At 50.5% G+C, this 17,733-nt stretch overlaps 2 protein-coding genes and 1 pseudogene across 2 annotated transcripts; 1 reads left to right on the top strand and 2 right to left on the bottom strand.

The window, feature by feature from the left end:
- Positions 1–2,269: 2,269 nt before the first annotated feature.
- On the top strand, positions 2,270–6,161 carry CTF1 (cardiotrophin 1). Its single transcript, XM_037134345.2, has 3 exons — positions 2,270–2,345; positions 3,530–3,648; positions 5,129–6,161. Exons 1-3 carry the CDS (start codon positions 2,321–2,323, stop codon positions 5,585–5,587), a joined length of 603 nt encoding a protein of 200 aa, XP_036990240.2. The 5' UTR covers positions 2,270–2,320; the 3' UTR covers positions 5,588–6,161.
- Positions 6,162–6,928: 767 nt separating this feature from the next.
- On the bottom strand, positions 6,929–9,098 carry LOC119041158 (cardiotrophin-2-like; the record flags this gene model as incomplete). The annotated part of the gene is made up of 2 exons (XM_037134346.2): positions 6,929–7,393; positions 8,949–9,098. Coding segments are annotated over 2 exons (615 nt in total), but the record flags the coding sequence as incomplete, so codon positions are not given.
- Positions 9,099–15,922: 6,824 nt separating this feature from the next.
- LOC119041143 (multifunctional methyltransferase subunit TRM112-like protein) lies at positions 15,923–16,300 on the bottom strand (annotated as a pseudogene).
- Between the last annotated feature and the right edge of the window lie 1,433 nt (positions 16,301–17,733).

The following is a 17,733-nucleotide window of genomic DNA, read 5'->3' as shown; positions in this document are numbered from 1 at the left end:
TCCCCGCCCCGCTTCCTGCCGCCGCGCCCCGCCCCCGGAGCTGCCCCACGGTGCAGACGGCCAGAACCAGGCCTGGAAGCCTGCCAGCCCCGCCCCTCCCCGGCCCGCCCCCTCGGGGCGCTCAGACCTGCAGCGCCCCCTGCCCGCCGCCCAAAGGGAGGTTGGGGGTAGCTCCCCGCCTGGACGCGCGCAGCAGGACTGAAGGTTCGTTCAAGACCACGTGGGCGCTGGGAGAGCGAGAGAGTCTGTGTCCGGGTGTGCGTCCGTTGCGCGTGGGCGTCCCTGAAACGTGCGCACGCCTGTGTGTGTGTGTGTGTGTGTGTGTCCACCCTTGCCAGGGTCTAGGTCTTCACTGTCCAACTATTTCTTCACCCATTCACTTAGCAATCTATTAACTGAGTGCCAAGTACGTGCCAGACACTGGGTCTCCACCCACCAGAATGGCTTAAATGAGAATGACAGATTGCACCAAGAGTAAGCGAAGAAATAGAGCGACCGGACCTCTCATATTTCTGGGAAGTGTAAATTGGTAGAGACACCTTGGGAAGCGCAGTTTTCTATTGAAGCCTAAAATACACCCCAACGTTATGATCCAGCAATTCCACTCCGACATCATCAATACCCAACAGAAATGCGTAGTTATGAGCACCAAGTGAGATGTACTGGGACGTTCCTAGTGCTATTTATAACAGCCTCAAACTGGAAACAACCCTTCAAAGGAAAGCAGAAAAGGAGCTGGAGCCTATTCACACCTTAGACACAGAAAGGAGCATGATGTCCCACGACAACCAAAAAGGGGGACAAGTCTCACGAAAGAAGTCAGATACAACTGTACACACTCTATGATTCTGTTTATATGACGTTACAAACAGACAAAACTAATTTATGGTGTGAGAAATCAGGATAGTGGGCACTCTGGGACTGTGAGGGGCTAAGAGGGGTCTCTGGGAACTGGTCGTGTTCTGTTTCTCAATCTGGTGCTGGTTCCCTGGGCATATTTACTCTTAGAAATTAATTAATGTTTGCACTTTTCCCTATATATATTATGCATCAAGTAAAACTTTATTTCAAATGAGCATGTCTTGGTTGATTTGAAGCTGTTTGCCAGCAGATATGACATGTATTAACTTGTGTTGCTGTGTGCGTGTGCTTTGATGGGACTATGTCCACAGAGGTTAAAGTATAGGAAGATGGTTACAACAGCATTGTTGGAGCCAAACTGCTGGGGTAAAATCCCACCTCTGCTTATCCAGTGACCCTGGAGAAGTCACTTGTCTCTAATTCCTCAACTATCACATGGGAGCGAGTTAATAAGTGTATAGCTCTTTAAACAGTGCCTTGTGCATAATAAGTACACAATAAATATTTGCTGTTAATAAGTATGTGATTGTGGCCCCTACCAACAGTCTGACTTCATGAATTGTAACTGCTGTGCCCTCTGCCAGTAATCCCTTTCTTCCTTTATTCTGACATTACCTTCACAGACACCCTGGCCTCCTTCCCAGCCCCTTCATTCACATTACCTGCTGTTGTCTGTAGTCTCCCCCATCAGACTGTGAGCTCCTCAAGGAATCAGACAGCAAGTATGGATCACCCCAAAGCCCAGGACAAAGTAGGCATTTGTCCGTTCCAGGTTAGTGGAAGTGACGTGGATGAGATAGCCCACTCTGTACCTGCCTCTGTAGCTTAATCCTGTGTGAGAATTAGTCTGTAAGCAATAGGAGAGGATGTCAGAAGGGTTCTCTTACTGAACCCGGTAAAGTGAGATGAGCTGGTGTATCAACCCCCCCCCCCTAGTAAGTGGGAGGAGACAGAGAGCAAAAGGTATCTAAGATAGGCCAGGAGGTGTATGTCTGGGCAGGTGCAGCCCAAGCCTTAGGGCCTTTTCTCGCTTCTCTCGAACTCCCTCTCCCTCTCCTTCCCAGCCTAGAAAGAGTGCCGGCACATTCCTGTCCTGCCAGCTCCACCCTTTCCTAACTCCCCAGTTTTCTACGAAAACCAAGCCTTGCCCTAGATCTGAGCCTGAGCCTCCTACTCCTGAAGTGATGCAGGGCTGCCTCCCAGACGTAGGCACCCCCAGCACTGAGGTCCCAAGTCCACCATACCGACAACCTGCCACCCGCCTCAGGCCCCTTTCTCGACTAGGCAGAGCAGGCAGTGAACTAAGCTCCGGCCACGGAAACTTGCCTGGGGCGGGGGAATTGGGGGGGGGTGAGCCCTGATTGGCTGCTCCCGGGCCCGGCCCTACCCCTTTCCCCCTTCTCCCCCACCCCCCCTGGAAGGGGGGCGTGGAGGCAACCGGGATCAGCCTGGGGCCAGCATGAGCCGGAGGGAGGGAAGTCTGGGTAAGGGGCTGAAGGGCAGATGCCGAGTACCCGAGGGGAGTAGTGGTCAGAAGGGCTGGAAACTGGGGTCTGGGCCCCGCTACCTCCGGGTCCGGGAAGGGAGCGGCCTGGGGGTTGGGGGCGCGGGGGAGAGCAGGGCCGGGTGTCAGGTAACAAGCCGTGAGCTGTTGGTGAGCTGTAGGAAGGTGCTAGTGCCAGAGCTCAGAGGAGGCTGGGGCAGTGCCTCAGGTACATGGTGTCTGGGGTTAGATCACCGGTTCAGGTACACCCTGGAGGAGGACTGGGGTCGTGGCTGAGGCTGTACGCCTGGACCCTCTTTTGAGATTTGGGAAAGAATCAGAGCTGGGGGCCAGAGGGAGGGGTAGAGTTAGGAGAGGAAGTCTTTAGGCCACAGGAGATAGTGAATGACAACAGGAGACGAAACTCAAGGCTCCTGAGATAGGAATAGGCGGTGGGAAACTCAGACCCGGTGGAGGTGGTGCGGAGCGGGAGTTGCGGAGCTATAACTACATCCCCCAGCATGCCTTGGGCGCTTGCGCGGGGCGTCTCGGGAAATGTAGTCCTAGGGCGCCACCCTACAGCTTGTGCTAAGCAAAACTGATCATTCATTCGTTGATGTTGTTTGGTACCCAGCTCTGGGCCTTGAGCAAAAAAGCTATCAGAGAGGGAATGAGTGGTACTTCAGTCTCCCAGTCTGTAAAATAAGCTGAAAGGCGCATTCCGATTTGAAGTTCTGGGCTTTGGTGATGTTGAATTCCACCAACAATCACAGAGGTACAGAGATATGTGAGACTTACCATCAAAGGGCTTCCAGGATGAAACCAATTCACACAGATAAAAGAGCCATTAAAATGACTACCTTGGAAGTATGAAGAAAAGGACTAAAGTAGAAAGAAGAAGTTAATTTAAAAGAGAGGTGAATCTGAGGCTGCACTGAGGAGGCAGTATTTGAATTTGGCTTTAATAATATTCCAATAGTGAATTGACGACAGGAAACATATTTCAGGTAGAACAACCATTTGGAAAATATCTGGTGCCTCACTTTCCCTCAGTTGGAATGGGGCAGAGCCTGCCTGGCTTTAAAGTTGGGGAATTCAAAGCTGAGCTTCTGGGTTAGGGAAGAAAGTGGTCAGAAGGAGTAGAGGTTTGGATTACCCTCATTCCTCCTCTCCTTTTCTCACCAGAAAACCCCCAGGCTGACTCCTCAGTCTCATCCCTTCCCCAGTTGGAGGCCAAGATCCATCAGACACAGAGCCTTGCCCGCCTCCTCACCAAATATGCTGAGCAGCTGCTCCAGGAATATGTGAGTGTGGATGGGTATGGGGTGCCAGAGGCCTGGGGGCCAGGGAAGTACAAACCACAGGGTTTCCTGACCACCAGTTTTTCTCAACCTCATTTCCCAGCTGCAGAAATTGGGGCTCCGAGATGAATCAGTAACTTGGCCCTGGCCACAAAGCAAATTGGAGGAGGACCATCTTTGTGCCCCAAATGCCCCTCTGTCCACCTCTGCTTGGAAGCTCCCTCCTTGGTGCTTTCAGACAGAGGCAACCTGAGAATGAAGAGATCTCTGGTCTGAGAAACAAAAAACCTAGCTTCTAGGCTCTCTGTGGTTTTGTCACCCCACCTCCATGGGCCTTGGTTTCCCCAGCTGTAAAATGAGGAAGTTGAACAAGATGAGCTGTGAACTCTTCTACCTGTGCTATGCAGAGAGGCCAAGAAAGGGTCTCAACCTGTGACAAAAATTCCATCCCAAGAGGGGACTTTTACAAAGGAAGGGGATCTGCCAACATCTTCGGTTGGATAGTGGGCCCTGCCCAAGGACAGAAGGAATTTTCCCAAATTACTCTGGTGTAGTGGATGAATGTTATGGATTTGAATCAGGCAGACAGTGGGCCTGACACATTGCCATGACTTTGGGCAGGAGTGATAACATTAATGATGTAAAAACTATGACAGCATGTAGTGGGATAATAGAGTTACCTTTATAGTCCAGCCAACTTTGGTTCAAATTCCAGCTCTGTCTCTTCCTAATGGGTGACCTAAGTCATGTCACTGTATCTCTTCAGCCCCAACGTGTTCGTTTTCAAAATCATCATTATCATCACACCCATTATTGGGAAGATTAGAAGTAATGTAGTAGGGTGTTTAAACCAGCAAGCACAATGCCTGAGCCAAAGGCAAGATGTTAGCAAAGGATAAATGTTCTAGCAGTTTTACAAATTATAAATCACCTTAGGTTTTTGTTTGTTTTTTCATATGACAATTATGCAAAGAGCCCTTGCTGTGTGCCAGGCAAAGCAGAGGTGAGCAAGGACGAGGGGAAGAGTGATACAGACTAGTTCATGCACTATCTTACGGGAATCTCTGGTTGGAAAACAGGACGGGGAGCTGTTCCCGGCCTCACTCCCACCCCCATTTTACAGAAGACTGAGGCTCAGAGAAATAAAATGGTTTTGTAAGAAACTGAACAGGTAGTGGAAACAGGATTGCAACCTAGTGCGTAAGATAGCATTAATAAAAGAACTATCATTTATTGTGTGTTTCCCCTGGGCCGAGACCTGCCTTAAGCTTTTTAACATGCTCATAAACTACGTCATGAAGTTGATAGTGTTGTTATTTTCACTTTAGAGCGGAGGAAACAAAGGCACTTTTTTTGTCGTTTTGTATTACTTCAAACACAGCAGCTCTGTTAGGAGGAATTTGTCCTTTGCGAGACAGAGATACCGAGGCCCTAGGAGACGGGAGGAATTCCGAAAGTCCCACTGACGGCCCTGTCTCCACAGGTGCAGGCCCAGGGAGACCCCTTCGGACTGCCGGGCTTCTCTCCTCCATGGATGCCTGTGGTGGGCTTGAGCGCTCCGGCACCCGGCCACGCGGGCCTGCCGGCGCCCGAGCGGTTGCAGCTGGATGCCCGGGCATTGGCCGCGCTGCCACCGCTGCTCGACGTGGTGCGCCGCCTGCAGGCCGAGCTGAACCCGCGCGCGCAGCGCTTGCTGCGGCGCCTGGAGGACGCAGCGCGCCAGGCCCGGGCCCTGAGCGCTGCAGTAGAGGCAGTTCTGGCTGCGCTGGGCTCAGAGCCCCGCGGGCCCTGGCCCGAGCCCGCCGCTGCCACAGCCGCTGCTACCACCGCTGGCGTCTTTCCCGCCAAGGTCCTGGGGCTCCGGGTGTGCGGCCTCTATCTCGAGTGGGTGAGCCGCACGGAAGCCGACCTGGGCCAGCTGGTGCCCGGGGGCCCGGCCTGAGCGCGGGCGCGGTCCTCGGCTTGCTGGCACCTTCTCCTCACCTGTCTTCATCTCTCCATCTCTCTGTCTCTGTCTGTTGTCTCTTTTTGTCGTGTATGCTCTCTGTCTCATTTTTCTCTAGAGACCGTCTTGTCTCCATATGTGACTTTCCATGTGCATCATATTCTTGCTTTCTCTCTCTTTCCTCCGTCGCTTGGGTCTGCCTCAGTCTCTCTTAGTTCCCCCTCCCCTTTACCAGTTTCTGGGGGGCACTTTGTGCCCCTTTTTCCTCTCTTATCTACTTTTGGCCCCATATAAGCACATGTACAGCTCAACCTCATCTCAAGAAGGGGACACCTTGTCACTCTGTTTCCCTCTGTCCCTCTCCCTCTCCCTTCCCCATCACATCCCAGCCCTCTCTCCCTCTCATGCCCTTCCCCTCCGTCACTTCCCTCTGCCCTATTCTTGCATTTCCTCTTCCCCCAAGCCAGGTCTGTGAAGAGAAACAATTTACACCTTAAAAGAGTTTCATTTCTGATAATAAATCAATTTTTGTAAATAAAATGTTAAAAAAATAAAAAGAACACAAAAGTTACCAGTATATATACTTGTTGAAAGTGGGGGGACACCTTTGAGAAGAATAGGATCCTTGGGGTATATCCTGGCCCCTGAGACATACCCGAGAGCCACAGTATAAATAGGAGATTCCTGAGAGACCCAGGCCAAGGATGCCATCTGTCAGCCCAGAACAGGAATGAATGTGTCCTGATCAGGAAACAGTTGTGGCATGAATCCTTAGTTTTTTAAGAATCGAACTCCCATTGATCAGGAAGTAAAGCCCCTTAAGATGGGAAGTTGTAACAGTGGCACAGTCAGAAAAGGAGACTAGGGGGGGAAATGGGCTCCAGCAAGAAGAGAGGCCCAGCTGCTCCACAAAGTCCGTATCTTCATACAGGAAGTGAGGTAGACAGAGACATGAAGGTAGCCCCTAAACCTTCTCAAAATTACAGGAAGGGGAAGGTCTCAAGGAGAGCTCAGGTAGGAGACCAAGTGTTTGTTCCCCACGGAGTGGAAGTGAAGCCTCTTCAAAGAGGCATTTCTCTCCACCCAGGAAGTGGGCAACCTGTACCACTGGATTGGTAATTCATGAAATGATATTCATGGGATCCCACCCAGATCTGGAAGGGAGGCCTTAGGACCTAGGCAGGAAGGCCTGTTTCCTAGGAAATGTTCCCCAAACATGGCACACAAACCCCGCCTGCTAGACAAGATGTGTTTTCTTTCCAGCGAAGAAGCAAGGCAGAAAAGAATCCATTGTGACAGGAGAAGTATTGCAGCCTCTGACAGGAAGTCCTACCTCCTCTATCCAGGGTATTTGGCCTTGAGCAGAGCCAAGTCTCTCACAGCTCTGTCTGTCCAGTAGCCATATTCCCGGATCACTACATAGCCTCGACATTTCCTCTCGAAGGCTGAGGCTCCAAAGGGCTTGGAGACAAGCCCAAGAGTGTCCTCTTCAGGGGGGATGGACAGGCCCAGGGCAGTCACGATGGCAGCCATGTTGCCCAACAGGCCTTGGGCCCTGAGTCTCGTAGCCCTGAGCTGAGCCAACAGGATAGGACTGCCAGGGTTCAGGCTGCTTTGGTCATCCCCCACGAGCTGGAGGTGCCGGGCCAAAGCCAGGAAGGCCCCCTGGGCACGGCCCAGCCGCTCCCCATCATCCAAGGCATGCCAGGTCCTGAAGGAGACGGTGGCAGGTGGCAGGCTGCTCAGCTGGAGCTCAGGGGCTGAGAAGCCAGGCTCACTAAAAGGGCTGCCCTGGTACTGGAGCTGCATGAGGGACAGAGACAGGAGTGAGGGGACCAAAGGGGTACCCTGAGACTCCCCGTGATTTTACATTTGCCTTTTATGAGACCAGCATCTTCCCAGGGGGAGTTGCTATCTTCTACCCTTCAGCGAGTTGGTGGGATGTCCTAGCACAGATCCTGGGCTCTATTGGGTTCCAATTTAGTTTCTTCCATGTACAAGTTGTACGACTTTGAATCATGGCTTCAATAATTCCCATGTGGCAGTATTATCGTGAGATGATAAGTAATATATATATAAAGCTCTTAGCACAGCACCTGGTATACAATAAGAGCATGATAAGCCACCGTTAATGGATAATATATGTATATTAATATCAGGAGCACATATTGTAGTAATTATTTATTATAATATTTTCAATCTCAATATATTATTGACAATATAGTTACAGCCCTGTGTATTTCTTTTTTATTTATAGCATTTGGTTGTTTATGTTGGTTGATTTTACTATAATCATTGAGAAGTAATTGTTAATATTATAAAATTTAGTTGAGTGCCTTTTTCATTAAAGTCCTTACCTCCACAAACCTAGATCCACAGAATCTTACTGCACACTGATAAATTCCCTCACAGATAAGTCACCTAGTTTCACATCCCCATTTTACAGGTGGAGAAGGAGGCTTAGGGTGCCCCAAACTACCCATGGAATGGTAGCAGGTATGGGACTAGAAACTAGATTTAGTAACTCCACCTGGGCCTGGAATGGGCCTCCACATGGACAGTGGAAGAGTCACACACTCTAGAAGTCCAGGGGCAAGGCAGATGGCGCAACTCGGAGAAGAAAGGAAGACTAAGATGGACAGGGGGTGGGGGCTCAGGAGTTTTGACCAGTGGGATCCCCGTGTCTGTTTTGGACAGGCATTCAAATTCCAAATTGAACAAGCACTGCATGGCTCAAACAGGAAACATCTGTTGGTCAGACCCAGCCAACAGGCTGCCAGTTTGAACTTCTAGACAGTTGGGGGACGTGGGGAGAACTGGCAGGAATTGGCATCGAATGTCACAGACCTGGTTTAAGACCCTGGCACTGTCAGTTACTAGCTGTATGACCTCCAGCAGACTATTCACGCTCTCTCAGACTCAGTTATAATCCACTGTAAAGTGGATTAGAACATGTCTCAGAACTTGCTGGGGAGTCTGTAGGATAATGAGAGAGAGTAGTGCCCCGCATGGCAGAAGGATCAAATGCTTGTGGAAGTAATTGTGACCCAGTGAAGCCCTTCCCTCTGCATGCTTCCTTTGAATCTCCTAATAGTCCTGACAGGTCAGCAAAGGGGGGGGGGTCACCATCCCATTTTGCAGATGAGGAAGCTGCCACTGAGAAAGAATGACTGACCCAAGGTCACCAGCCATCAGTGACAGTGTTCATGTGGGTATGTCTCTAGCTGACAGACCCCCTGTGCCCTCGGACCCATGGGGGAAACTTCTCCCGGCCTTGCTCTATTTCCCCTATGCAGGGCTGGACAAGGAAGGCAGTGTTCCTCTCCCCTTGTCCCCTCTCATGCCAAGTATCACTCACATATGTCTGTAGCAGCATTGACGTGTTCTTCTGCATGTAGAGGGCCAGGCTGTAGGCTTGACCGATGGCCTCAGCCGGGGAAGTGGGGGCCCCCAGACTTTGGGACAGCAGCAGCAGGGGCAGCAGGCAGAGAGGGGCTGGCAGAAGAAATCAGAGGTCAGACCCATGCCCCTGACCCTGTCTACTGATTCATTTATTCCTTACAACAACTCGAATGGGTACAACCCTTGTGGTCCACAACAACCTTGAGTTGTTGGGTACATCCAAGTCAGGGCAGAATCACCCTGAAAGGAGATCTCCAGTCCAGAAGATTCCCTTCAACTCCAGACCCATATATTCAACTTCCTTCTTGACATTTTCCCTTAGATATTAATAAGCATCTCAAACTCAAAATATCTACTACTCAGCTCTAGAGTCCCCTCCCACAGTCTTCCCATCTCTGGTCAGAGCACTTCCATTCTTCCAGTTGCTCAGGTCGAAGCCATGGGGTCCTCTTTGAGGTCTTCCTTCCTCTCTACATTCAGCCCCACAGTAAATCCTGTTGGCTCTGTCCTTAAAAGGTAGCTGGCTACTCCCCGAATCCCAGCTGCCAGCACCTCTCACCTGACCATTACAGTGGCCTCCCTGCTGGTCTCTGCTTCCACCCTTGCCTCCACCCTACCTGCCGTAACCCCTCAAGTCCAACCCCTTAGATCCCTCCCCTGCCTGAACCCTCCCGTGGCTCCCACCTCACACCGAGTGAAAGCCAAAGTCCTCAGTGTGGCCCAGAAGGACCGGCCTCTCTTCACTGGCCTCCATTCTGTTCTGCGGCATTCCCCTTAGGCCTGCCAGGACCACCCCCAAATCTTCCCGAGGCTGGCTCCTTCTTGTGCTTCAGGCTGCAACTCATATCAAAAGCCTTGGCCTCTCCCAGATTTACAGTCTCCACAGACTCGTGCTATTTGCAACTACCTCGTTTATTTGTTTGTCTACATGCTTGTTGCTGTCTCTGCCCCTAGAATGTTGGCTCCAGGAAAGAGGAAACCACACCTGGTTTCCCAGCACCTAGCACAGGGCTTAGTATTTTTCAAATGAATGAAGAGTTGCTGTACACATCCTTCTCCCAGCCTCTGTGGGCACTTTCAAAAGTGGAAATATCTGGATTGGAGGGTATGCTCGTTTTCAGTTTGAGTAAATGCTGCCAAATTGTCCTGTCAAAGGTCAAGCCCAGTTTACGTTCCCACCAACAGTGTAAGGCTCAGAGGCAGGGAAATTCTTAAGGTTGCTAGCAGAAAGCAATGGAGATGAGAGGCAAACCAGAATGGCCTCCTTTATTCTCCTTTCTAGATTCCTGGGTTCCCAGAAGTTCAAAACTTAAGGGAAGTTCTGAAAGTGAAGGCTCATTCATTCATCCATCTACCCATCTGTACATTTAACAAACCTGGATCATTGTACTTACCTTCTATCATGGCACCCTAATTTACTTGTTTATTACATGCACCACTACCACCTGTGTGCAGAATGAAATCCCCACGAGACCATGGATTTTTGTCTCTTTGTTCACTGCTCTATCACCAAAAGCTTAGATTATTTTTTTTTTTAGATTTTATTTACTTATTTATAGAGAGAGGGGAAAGGAAGGAGAAAGAGAGGGAGAGAAACAGCAATGTGTGGTTGCCTCTCCCGCACCCTCTACTGGGGACCTGGCCTGTAACCCAGGCATGTGCCATGACTGGAAATCAAACTGGTGACCCTTTGGTTCACAGTCCAGCACTCAATCCACTGAGCCACACCAGACAGAGCCAGGTTATTACCTAGCACAAAATAAGCACTCAAAAACTACTTCTTGAATGAATGATGAATGAATGAATGAATGAATAATGAATGAAGCCTTCTGTGTGTGACAATGTGGTGTTTCCCAGCAGATGCAAAAACAGCCAGGCATAGTTGGGCCAGAAGGCCAGGCATTGCCCCCTTTGAAACCTCCTGGTCTTTGGGACCCTGATGCCCCAGCCCCTTCACTCACCCAGGGAACAGCTCATGTTCTCTCCTTGGCTCCTTCCTCTCTGCAGTCTCTGGGTCATTCCAGGCACCTGTCCTGTCCCTCAGATGGCTTTATACCTGGGGTGAGCCCTGGGGCTGCCCAAGGGGGAGGGAAGGAGACACATGGGGGAGAAGAGGAGATGCAGAAGCTCCAGAGGCAGGGGACAGGCAGGGAAGGGGACACTGAGGTGACACACTAGTCCCCTATAGCCCCCAAACTCAAACTTAAACCCTGGATGCTGGGAGGGCGGGGGCAAGGGCAGGGAGGGATTATGGGGGACAAAGGGGACGCCCTGCTCCCTGCAGCTCTGCACGTCCCAGGATCCAGTTTCCCGTGAGGAGGTGGCTGCCTGCTCTGCCTCACAGGGACCCAGGCATTGAGCCCTGGCTTCAGAGGAGTTTGGAAAAAGGACAGGAGGGGTGGCTCGTGAGCAATATCACCCACACCCAGGTGCACCCTTAGACATGCGCACATCTACATATATGTTGGTGCATGGGCACACACCAGACATGTGCACACTTTCATTCATTCATTCATTCATTCATTCAAGTATCTATTGACAACCACTGGGTGCCGACCCCTGTTTGAAGTGCTGGAATAGAGCAGAGACCAAGTCAGACAAAAGTCCTTGCCCTCGTGGCACTGACACTCCATACCTACACACATGTTGTAACATGTACACCCAGCCAGACCTGCACACATTGCACAGGGAGAGCCTGTGTACAGACGAGTGCACAGGTGCCCACACAAATGCACAGATATGTGAATGCATAGCCACAACAGGAGGCCTTGCCAGAGGTGCATTCACACAGCAGAAATATACATACATGGATGTATACACACCATGGCTGAGTGTGTGCACACAGACACATCTGCAGCTGGGGGGCAGGAGTCCTGAAATCTAAACACATCCCAGTCTTTGCTGTCCTGGGAGATCTTGGGCCAATGGATTCCCTCCGTCCAGGCACAGCACACACTGATGCACAGACATGCATGTAAAGCCCTTCCCTGTGGGGCCTTACAGCAGAGGGATGGCTAGAGTGACAGGTGTTAGGTCTGTCCCCTCTTCAGAGCTTTCCAATCTCTTCATAAGGGATTGTTACCGAACAAGAGGAGGTCCGTGGGAGGGGCAATACAATATTTGGCCCACCTAGGGATGCCTAAAACTGCTGTACAACAGGGGCCCCTCCCGAAAACCAAAATACTAAAATCTACTGGGCCCTTCTGTCCGCCGCCAATTGGAAAGACATCTCTTAATGCCAGAGATTTGTGAAAAGGAAACAAAATGTTTATTTAATGCTATTCAGGCCTAACGCCACTACTAAAATATCAAAGACCTTTAGGTTGTACACCTACACCCACACAGCGCTCCCTTCTCCCACTGTCCCAACTCCGGGTACCGTAAATCAGGAAAAGAGCACACATCTGTGTTGCAGGCCGCTGGCACCGTCAGCTGTGTCACCGTGCAGGCAGGATCTCGAGTTAATCCAAAGTACTGTGGTACCCTCTCATGGTCCACTGGCAAGAGTCCTTTGTACCCAGTTCCAGTCAAAGTCTCTGTTGCTTTTCAGGCCCCGTGGCCAAAGGGGGCACCCCAAAGCCGCGTGGGCCTCTTCTACCAAAGCTGCAGGAGTCCGCACTCCACCAAAAGCATGTGGCTTTCTTCTTCACCTGGCTGCAGGGATCTCCATTCTGGCCAAGCTGCGTGGTTTTCCCTTTCACCTGGGAAAGAGGGGGTCCACACCCTGCCAAAGCCGCGTGGCTCCCTCTTTCACCTCACCAACAGGGGGTCCTCACTCTGCTGAAACCGCGTGGCTCTCTCTCCCAGGCCTTCTCACTCAGGAGCGCAGCCCCATGTTACATCCTGAGTCCTCAAGCCCTTCTCACTCAGGAGTGCAGCCCCTAGTTACATCCTGAGTCCAAGCCCCTCTCCCTCAGGAGAGCAGCCCCTAGTTCCCATCTTGAGTCCCTGCCACCACCTTCCTCCTTTCTTGAGTCCCCGCCACAACCTTCTCTCCCTTCTCAGGAGCGCCGACCCTAGTTACATTCTCCTGAGTCCCAGTCTACTCACTCAGGACAGCAGCCCTTAGTTACATTCTGAGTCTCTGCTAGTTCCTTCTCAGTCCCAGCTACTCTCTTCTCTAGTTCCCATCCTGCTCTCTTCTCCTTGGCTCCAAACTTGGCCACTGCTATTTAACATATCTATGAAACCAGTTAAAGGTTATAGATATGTTAAATAACCATTCCTCCGGAGGTTAGCTCCAAAACTGTTGCTATGCAAAATAGCTCTCAATGGCCTGGCTCCACTCATCCCTTCCCCCTGGGGGGGGGGGGACGGTGAGGACATCTTATATGTCTCTCTAATATTTCTATACACCTTGAATTCTGGACACCATTCCAAATCCTTTTTGGGGGGACCCCCTGGCTGCACCCTGTATCAGGATCATTGTTCAATTCTCAGCCTCTGTCTACCTTGCTGAGTCAGAGAGTTGTCAGTCAGAACTCCACCCTGTTTCCATCTTCTGGGCGGCTGGAATATTACTCTACCTTCCCTTACTCTTTGGGGGTGGTACGGAGGGAGAAAGCCCATACTTTTTCTGCTTAGGCAGGAGATACATATATTCATTCATCCACCCATGTATACATGCCCTCAGCAGATTTCGATGGAGCCCCTGCTGTGTGCTGGCACTGGAGGGGAATAGTCAGACAGGCCAGGCCCCTTCTGGGCACCCAGTCCAGTGGTTTAGGCAAACAACAAACATATGAACTCATAAAAAATTTTTCCTAAAGCAACAAGATGCTGAGAAGAAGCCAAAATAGACTGATGTGAGTAGGAGACTTAGATAAGGAGCCTGAGGCCCAGAAAGGGATGACTACTTACCTGGAGGCACATAGCAAGTCCAGGACAGATCCTAGGCTCTTGTACCTAGTGCAGGAATGGATCTGGGGTGTCCCTGACCTGAACTGTGGGGCTGAAGGAGCGAAGAGGTTGAGAGAAAGGTGGGTTCTGAGGTGAGGGATTCTAAATTGAGTCTCCAAACTGGTCAGGTGGTAATGTCAGGGGATTAGGCGAGGCCCATTGACAGGGTGCACTGAGGCATAGGCCAGGCCAGGTAGCGGAGGTGGAGAAGGCTGGCAGGAGGGGAGGAGGGGAAGAGGGAGGCAGATACTTGATCTGGTGCTATTCACAGGTGGATGGTGTATGTGGGGCTGGGCTTCATCCAAAAGGGCGGACTCACCCTCACCCAACCACACCCCTCCCGCTTCTCTCAAGGCCTTTGCTTTCTCTCTCTCTGGACCCCTAAGTGCACCTTCACAGCTGGAGAAATAGGACCCCATCCCGGGCCCAGCTCTATTCATCCCAGATGTCTGTCTTGGCAAGGGTCATTTGCTCTGCCACCCTGTCCAGCCCCACCTCACAGCCCACCTCTCTGCACCTCTATTTTGGTCTCACCAAAAGCTGATGCCTAAAGAATCCTAGCAGCTTATGAGTCAACAGACTTGAATTCAAATCCTGCCTTTGGCAAGTTACTTAAACCTCTATGAGCCAAAGTTTGTTTCATCATCTGGAAACTGGGATAATACCCACCTCCCAGGCTTTTACCGACTCTGCCTTTCAAGTGCCTGACTCCTGCTATGAGGCCCCTCTTGGGCCCTGGAAGTGTTTCCCCAATGATACATAATGCTTCCTCAATGTCCCACGATGTGATGCTTGGAGCCCAGTCCCCATCCCCACACATTTCCCAGGACACTCGAGCATGACCCAATGCCATCTGGCAGGTCACAGAGTGAGGCCCAGGCCTCAATATTAAGTTCAGCTCTCCCCCATCCCTAACTGTAAATCTTCACCCTCCTTCTCTAGGCAGAGAACAACACGTGCAAATGCCCTGAGGTGGGAGCATGCTCAACAGTTTTCAGAACACTGGAGAGCGGAGACTGATGCTTGGTGAGATATGACACAATAGGGAAGAGCAAACGTGGCCTTGCCCTCTCCCACCACCCCCATACGTTTCCTTACTTCCCAGCCCCTTCAGGAGAAAGCTCTGACTCTGTAGCCTGGCCTTTTCAACCCCTGAGTCCCTTGCTTTTCTCCACTTTCTGCCTCAGCTACATAAACCTGCTAATAATGCCCGCCTGCTCAACACCAGGCCTTTCTCATGGAATTCTTCCTGTGTAGAAAGTTCTTCTGCTTCTCCCCTACCTGACACAATCCTTCCTCACCTGAAATTTTAAACTTCAACTCGGGTTTTACCTCCTCTGGGAACTTTTCCCTCCCTCCTCTGCCTTCTCTGGGACCCCTCAGCACCCCGTTACACCTGTCCATGTATTGATCACCTCACACTGTAATTCTCAGTCTCCTAGTCTCTGTCCCCTGAATGTGACAAGAGGCAGAGCCTTGTCACCCTCACATCTCTAGTGTCAGACCATGCACAAAGGAGACGCGTCAGTGAATGTTGGATGAAGGAAGGAAAGCAAGAGCATGGGGGTTGTGCAAAGCAAGCCCAGGAGTCTGTTCTGCTGAAAAAGAGGTCCTGGTCTCAGATGCACGTCTGTGTTACTGCCTCTTCTTGATGGGGTGGCAAGTGGAAGGCACAGCAAGAGTATGTGGAAGAGGTGCCCAGGGCAGGGATCTGTAGGGTGAGGAGCACAGCCTGCTGCATTCGCCTAGTCCATGGCCCTCCACAGCACTGTTCCAGAGGCTGGGGTGTGGAAGGATTCCTGCCCTCTGGGAGTGCACAGCCTTCCTCTTTGTCATTGTCACTAACATTTCTTTCTTGTTTGTTTGCTTTGAACCTTTAATGAAAAAAAAATATATGTATTGAGCTCGAGAACACTGTGTGGCATGTCACTGGGTCAAAGTTGGGGCTACACTTTACAAAATTAACAAACAGGAATATACATAAACAAAGACACACGTGGTCACAGTATGAAAAGCTGATGCCTGGCATGATTAAGTCTCAGTTTCCTCATCACTCAGCAGCATGTTCGAGACCCCGTAGGTGATGGGGAACACTCGTCCAGACTCTGGGCACTGCAGATGCCCTCCATCACCTCCACCTCCACCAGTATGTGATGCATCTTCCTCAGAAATGTCTCATCTTGCTCATACCCCTGAATCTGTTTTGTGGGCACCCTCCCCGGATACAAGGTATTGGCCACCTCCTGAAGCACCGCCCACTGCACCTTTGGTATCATACATGCCATGAAGTCAGGTTTGAACTCCACAAGCATGATGCGGACCTCAGAGGCCTGCAGGCTCAGGGGGGAATCCATGGGGTCCCACCCCTTTCACATATGAGCTCAGGAAATTGTGTGTAAGCAGCTTCATGCCTATCAAAACTCTCAAGAGGCTTGAACCGGCATCACTTGAGCGCCTTCCTGCACTTGATGACATTTCTTGAGTGCATACTAGGGGCCTGGAATTGTTCTAAGCTGTTTTTGTAAAACTCATGTTTCTTTAACAGAACCCCACAGAGTGGAGAGCACTGTTTTCACATTGTATAGATGAGGAAACTGAGGCACAGCAAGGTTAAGCAGGGTCACACAGCTAGTAGGGAGCAAGTACAGCTAGGGTTTGAATGCAGGCTCCAGAGCCGGGACTCTTTACCATTATCACCATCTCTAGTCTTTAGGACTTGATACTTTCTGGTCTAGGAGCCCTCCTCACCATCCTTATCACCCCAGATTCCCTTCAGGGTTATCTGACAAGGGGCTATCACCCCAATTTCACAGATGAGATGCTGTCACCAGTCACTTTATACCTAGACATTATCTTGTTTAACGCTTCTAACAACACTGGAAAGTAGATGTGTGGTTATTACCTCCACTTTTACAGATGAAGTTCAGAGATTCGGTGACTTGCCAAAGATCATACAGAAAATGAATTTTTGTAGAGGCCTTGAATTCACAACTGGCTCCAGTGTCCAAGTTGTTCCCTGCCACCCCCAGATGTAGCTCCTTTGCTGTCCCAGTATCTGTACCACCATCTGTCCCCATGCTTGGGGAACGTAGTTGGACACCACGAGGACCAAGTGGGAAACACAGATCAGCCAGCATGCTGCCCAGTGCACCTAAACCCCCAGTGGAGTCTTGACCTGGTCCCAACATGGCCTTTGGCCATCTCTCTGGAATCCAACCCAACTTTGCTTTTGCTCCTGAGCAGCCACAGCCTTAATGAGGAGGGCCAGAGGAAAAGGTACAATGAGCCTGTGCCAGAAGCAGAGTCTGGTGGGGAGGAGCAGGTGGCAGACATTGGTTTTAAAATTGGGAGAAAGTGCAGTTAGAGCCAGCAGGGCTGTCTCCCGTTCAGCAATTACATGCTGCATTACCATGTGTAACCTGAATTTCCCAAAGAAGTGACACATAAAGAGCCTAGTTAGATAACTGGACCCTACCAAATAGCCCAAACTCCCCAAAACTGTACTGAATTAAACATTGAGTGATAGAGGCTCAGAACCGGCAAGTAGGTCAATGGAACAGAACAGAAAGACCAGGAATAGACCCATGTATATGCAGGGACTTAGGGTGTGATAAAAGGGACATTTAAAATGAGGGAGAATGAGGATAAAATATGAGAATGAAAGGTTTGGGGATGGCTGTAAAATTATATAAAAAAATTTTTTTGGTTGTATTTTTATTTATTTATTTATTTCTATTAAAAAATTTTTTTTATTGATTATGCTGTTACAGTTGTTCTATTCCCCCTTTCATTCCCCTCCACCCTACTCCCCCATCCCCACCATTACCCCCCTTTAGTTTATG

This window comes from Artibeus jamaicensis, unplaced genomic scaffold (assembly GCF_021234435.1).
Source record: "Artibeus jamaicensis isolate MK-2021 breed Jamaican fruit bat unplaced genomic scaffold, CSHL_Jam_final contig_700, whole genome shotgun sequence".
Taxonomy (NCBI): domain Eukaryota; kingdom Metazoa; phylum Chordata; class Mammalia; order Chiroptera; family Phyllostomidae; genus Artibeus; species Artibeus jamaicensis.
The sequence above is the reverse complement of the archived record's forward strand: the minus strand, read 5'-3'. Positions and strand labels throughout refer to the sequence as shown.

What these genes read in the sequence shown, in the direction of transcription:
- CTF1 (XM_037134345.2), top strand. Translation starts at nt 2,321, where the DNA reads ATGAGCCGGAGGGAGGGAAGTCTGG. An exon ending in CCGGAGGGAGGGAAGTCTGG is followed by an intron (nt 2,346 to 3,529) that starts GTAAGGGGCTGA and finishes TTTTCTCACCAG; the next exon opens with AAAACCCCCAGGCTGACTCC. An exon ending in AGCAGCTGCTCCAGGAATAT is followed by an intron (nt 3,649 to 5,128) that starts GTGAGTGTGGAT and finishes CTGTCTCCACAG; the next exon opens with GTGCAGGCCCAGGGAGACCC.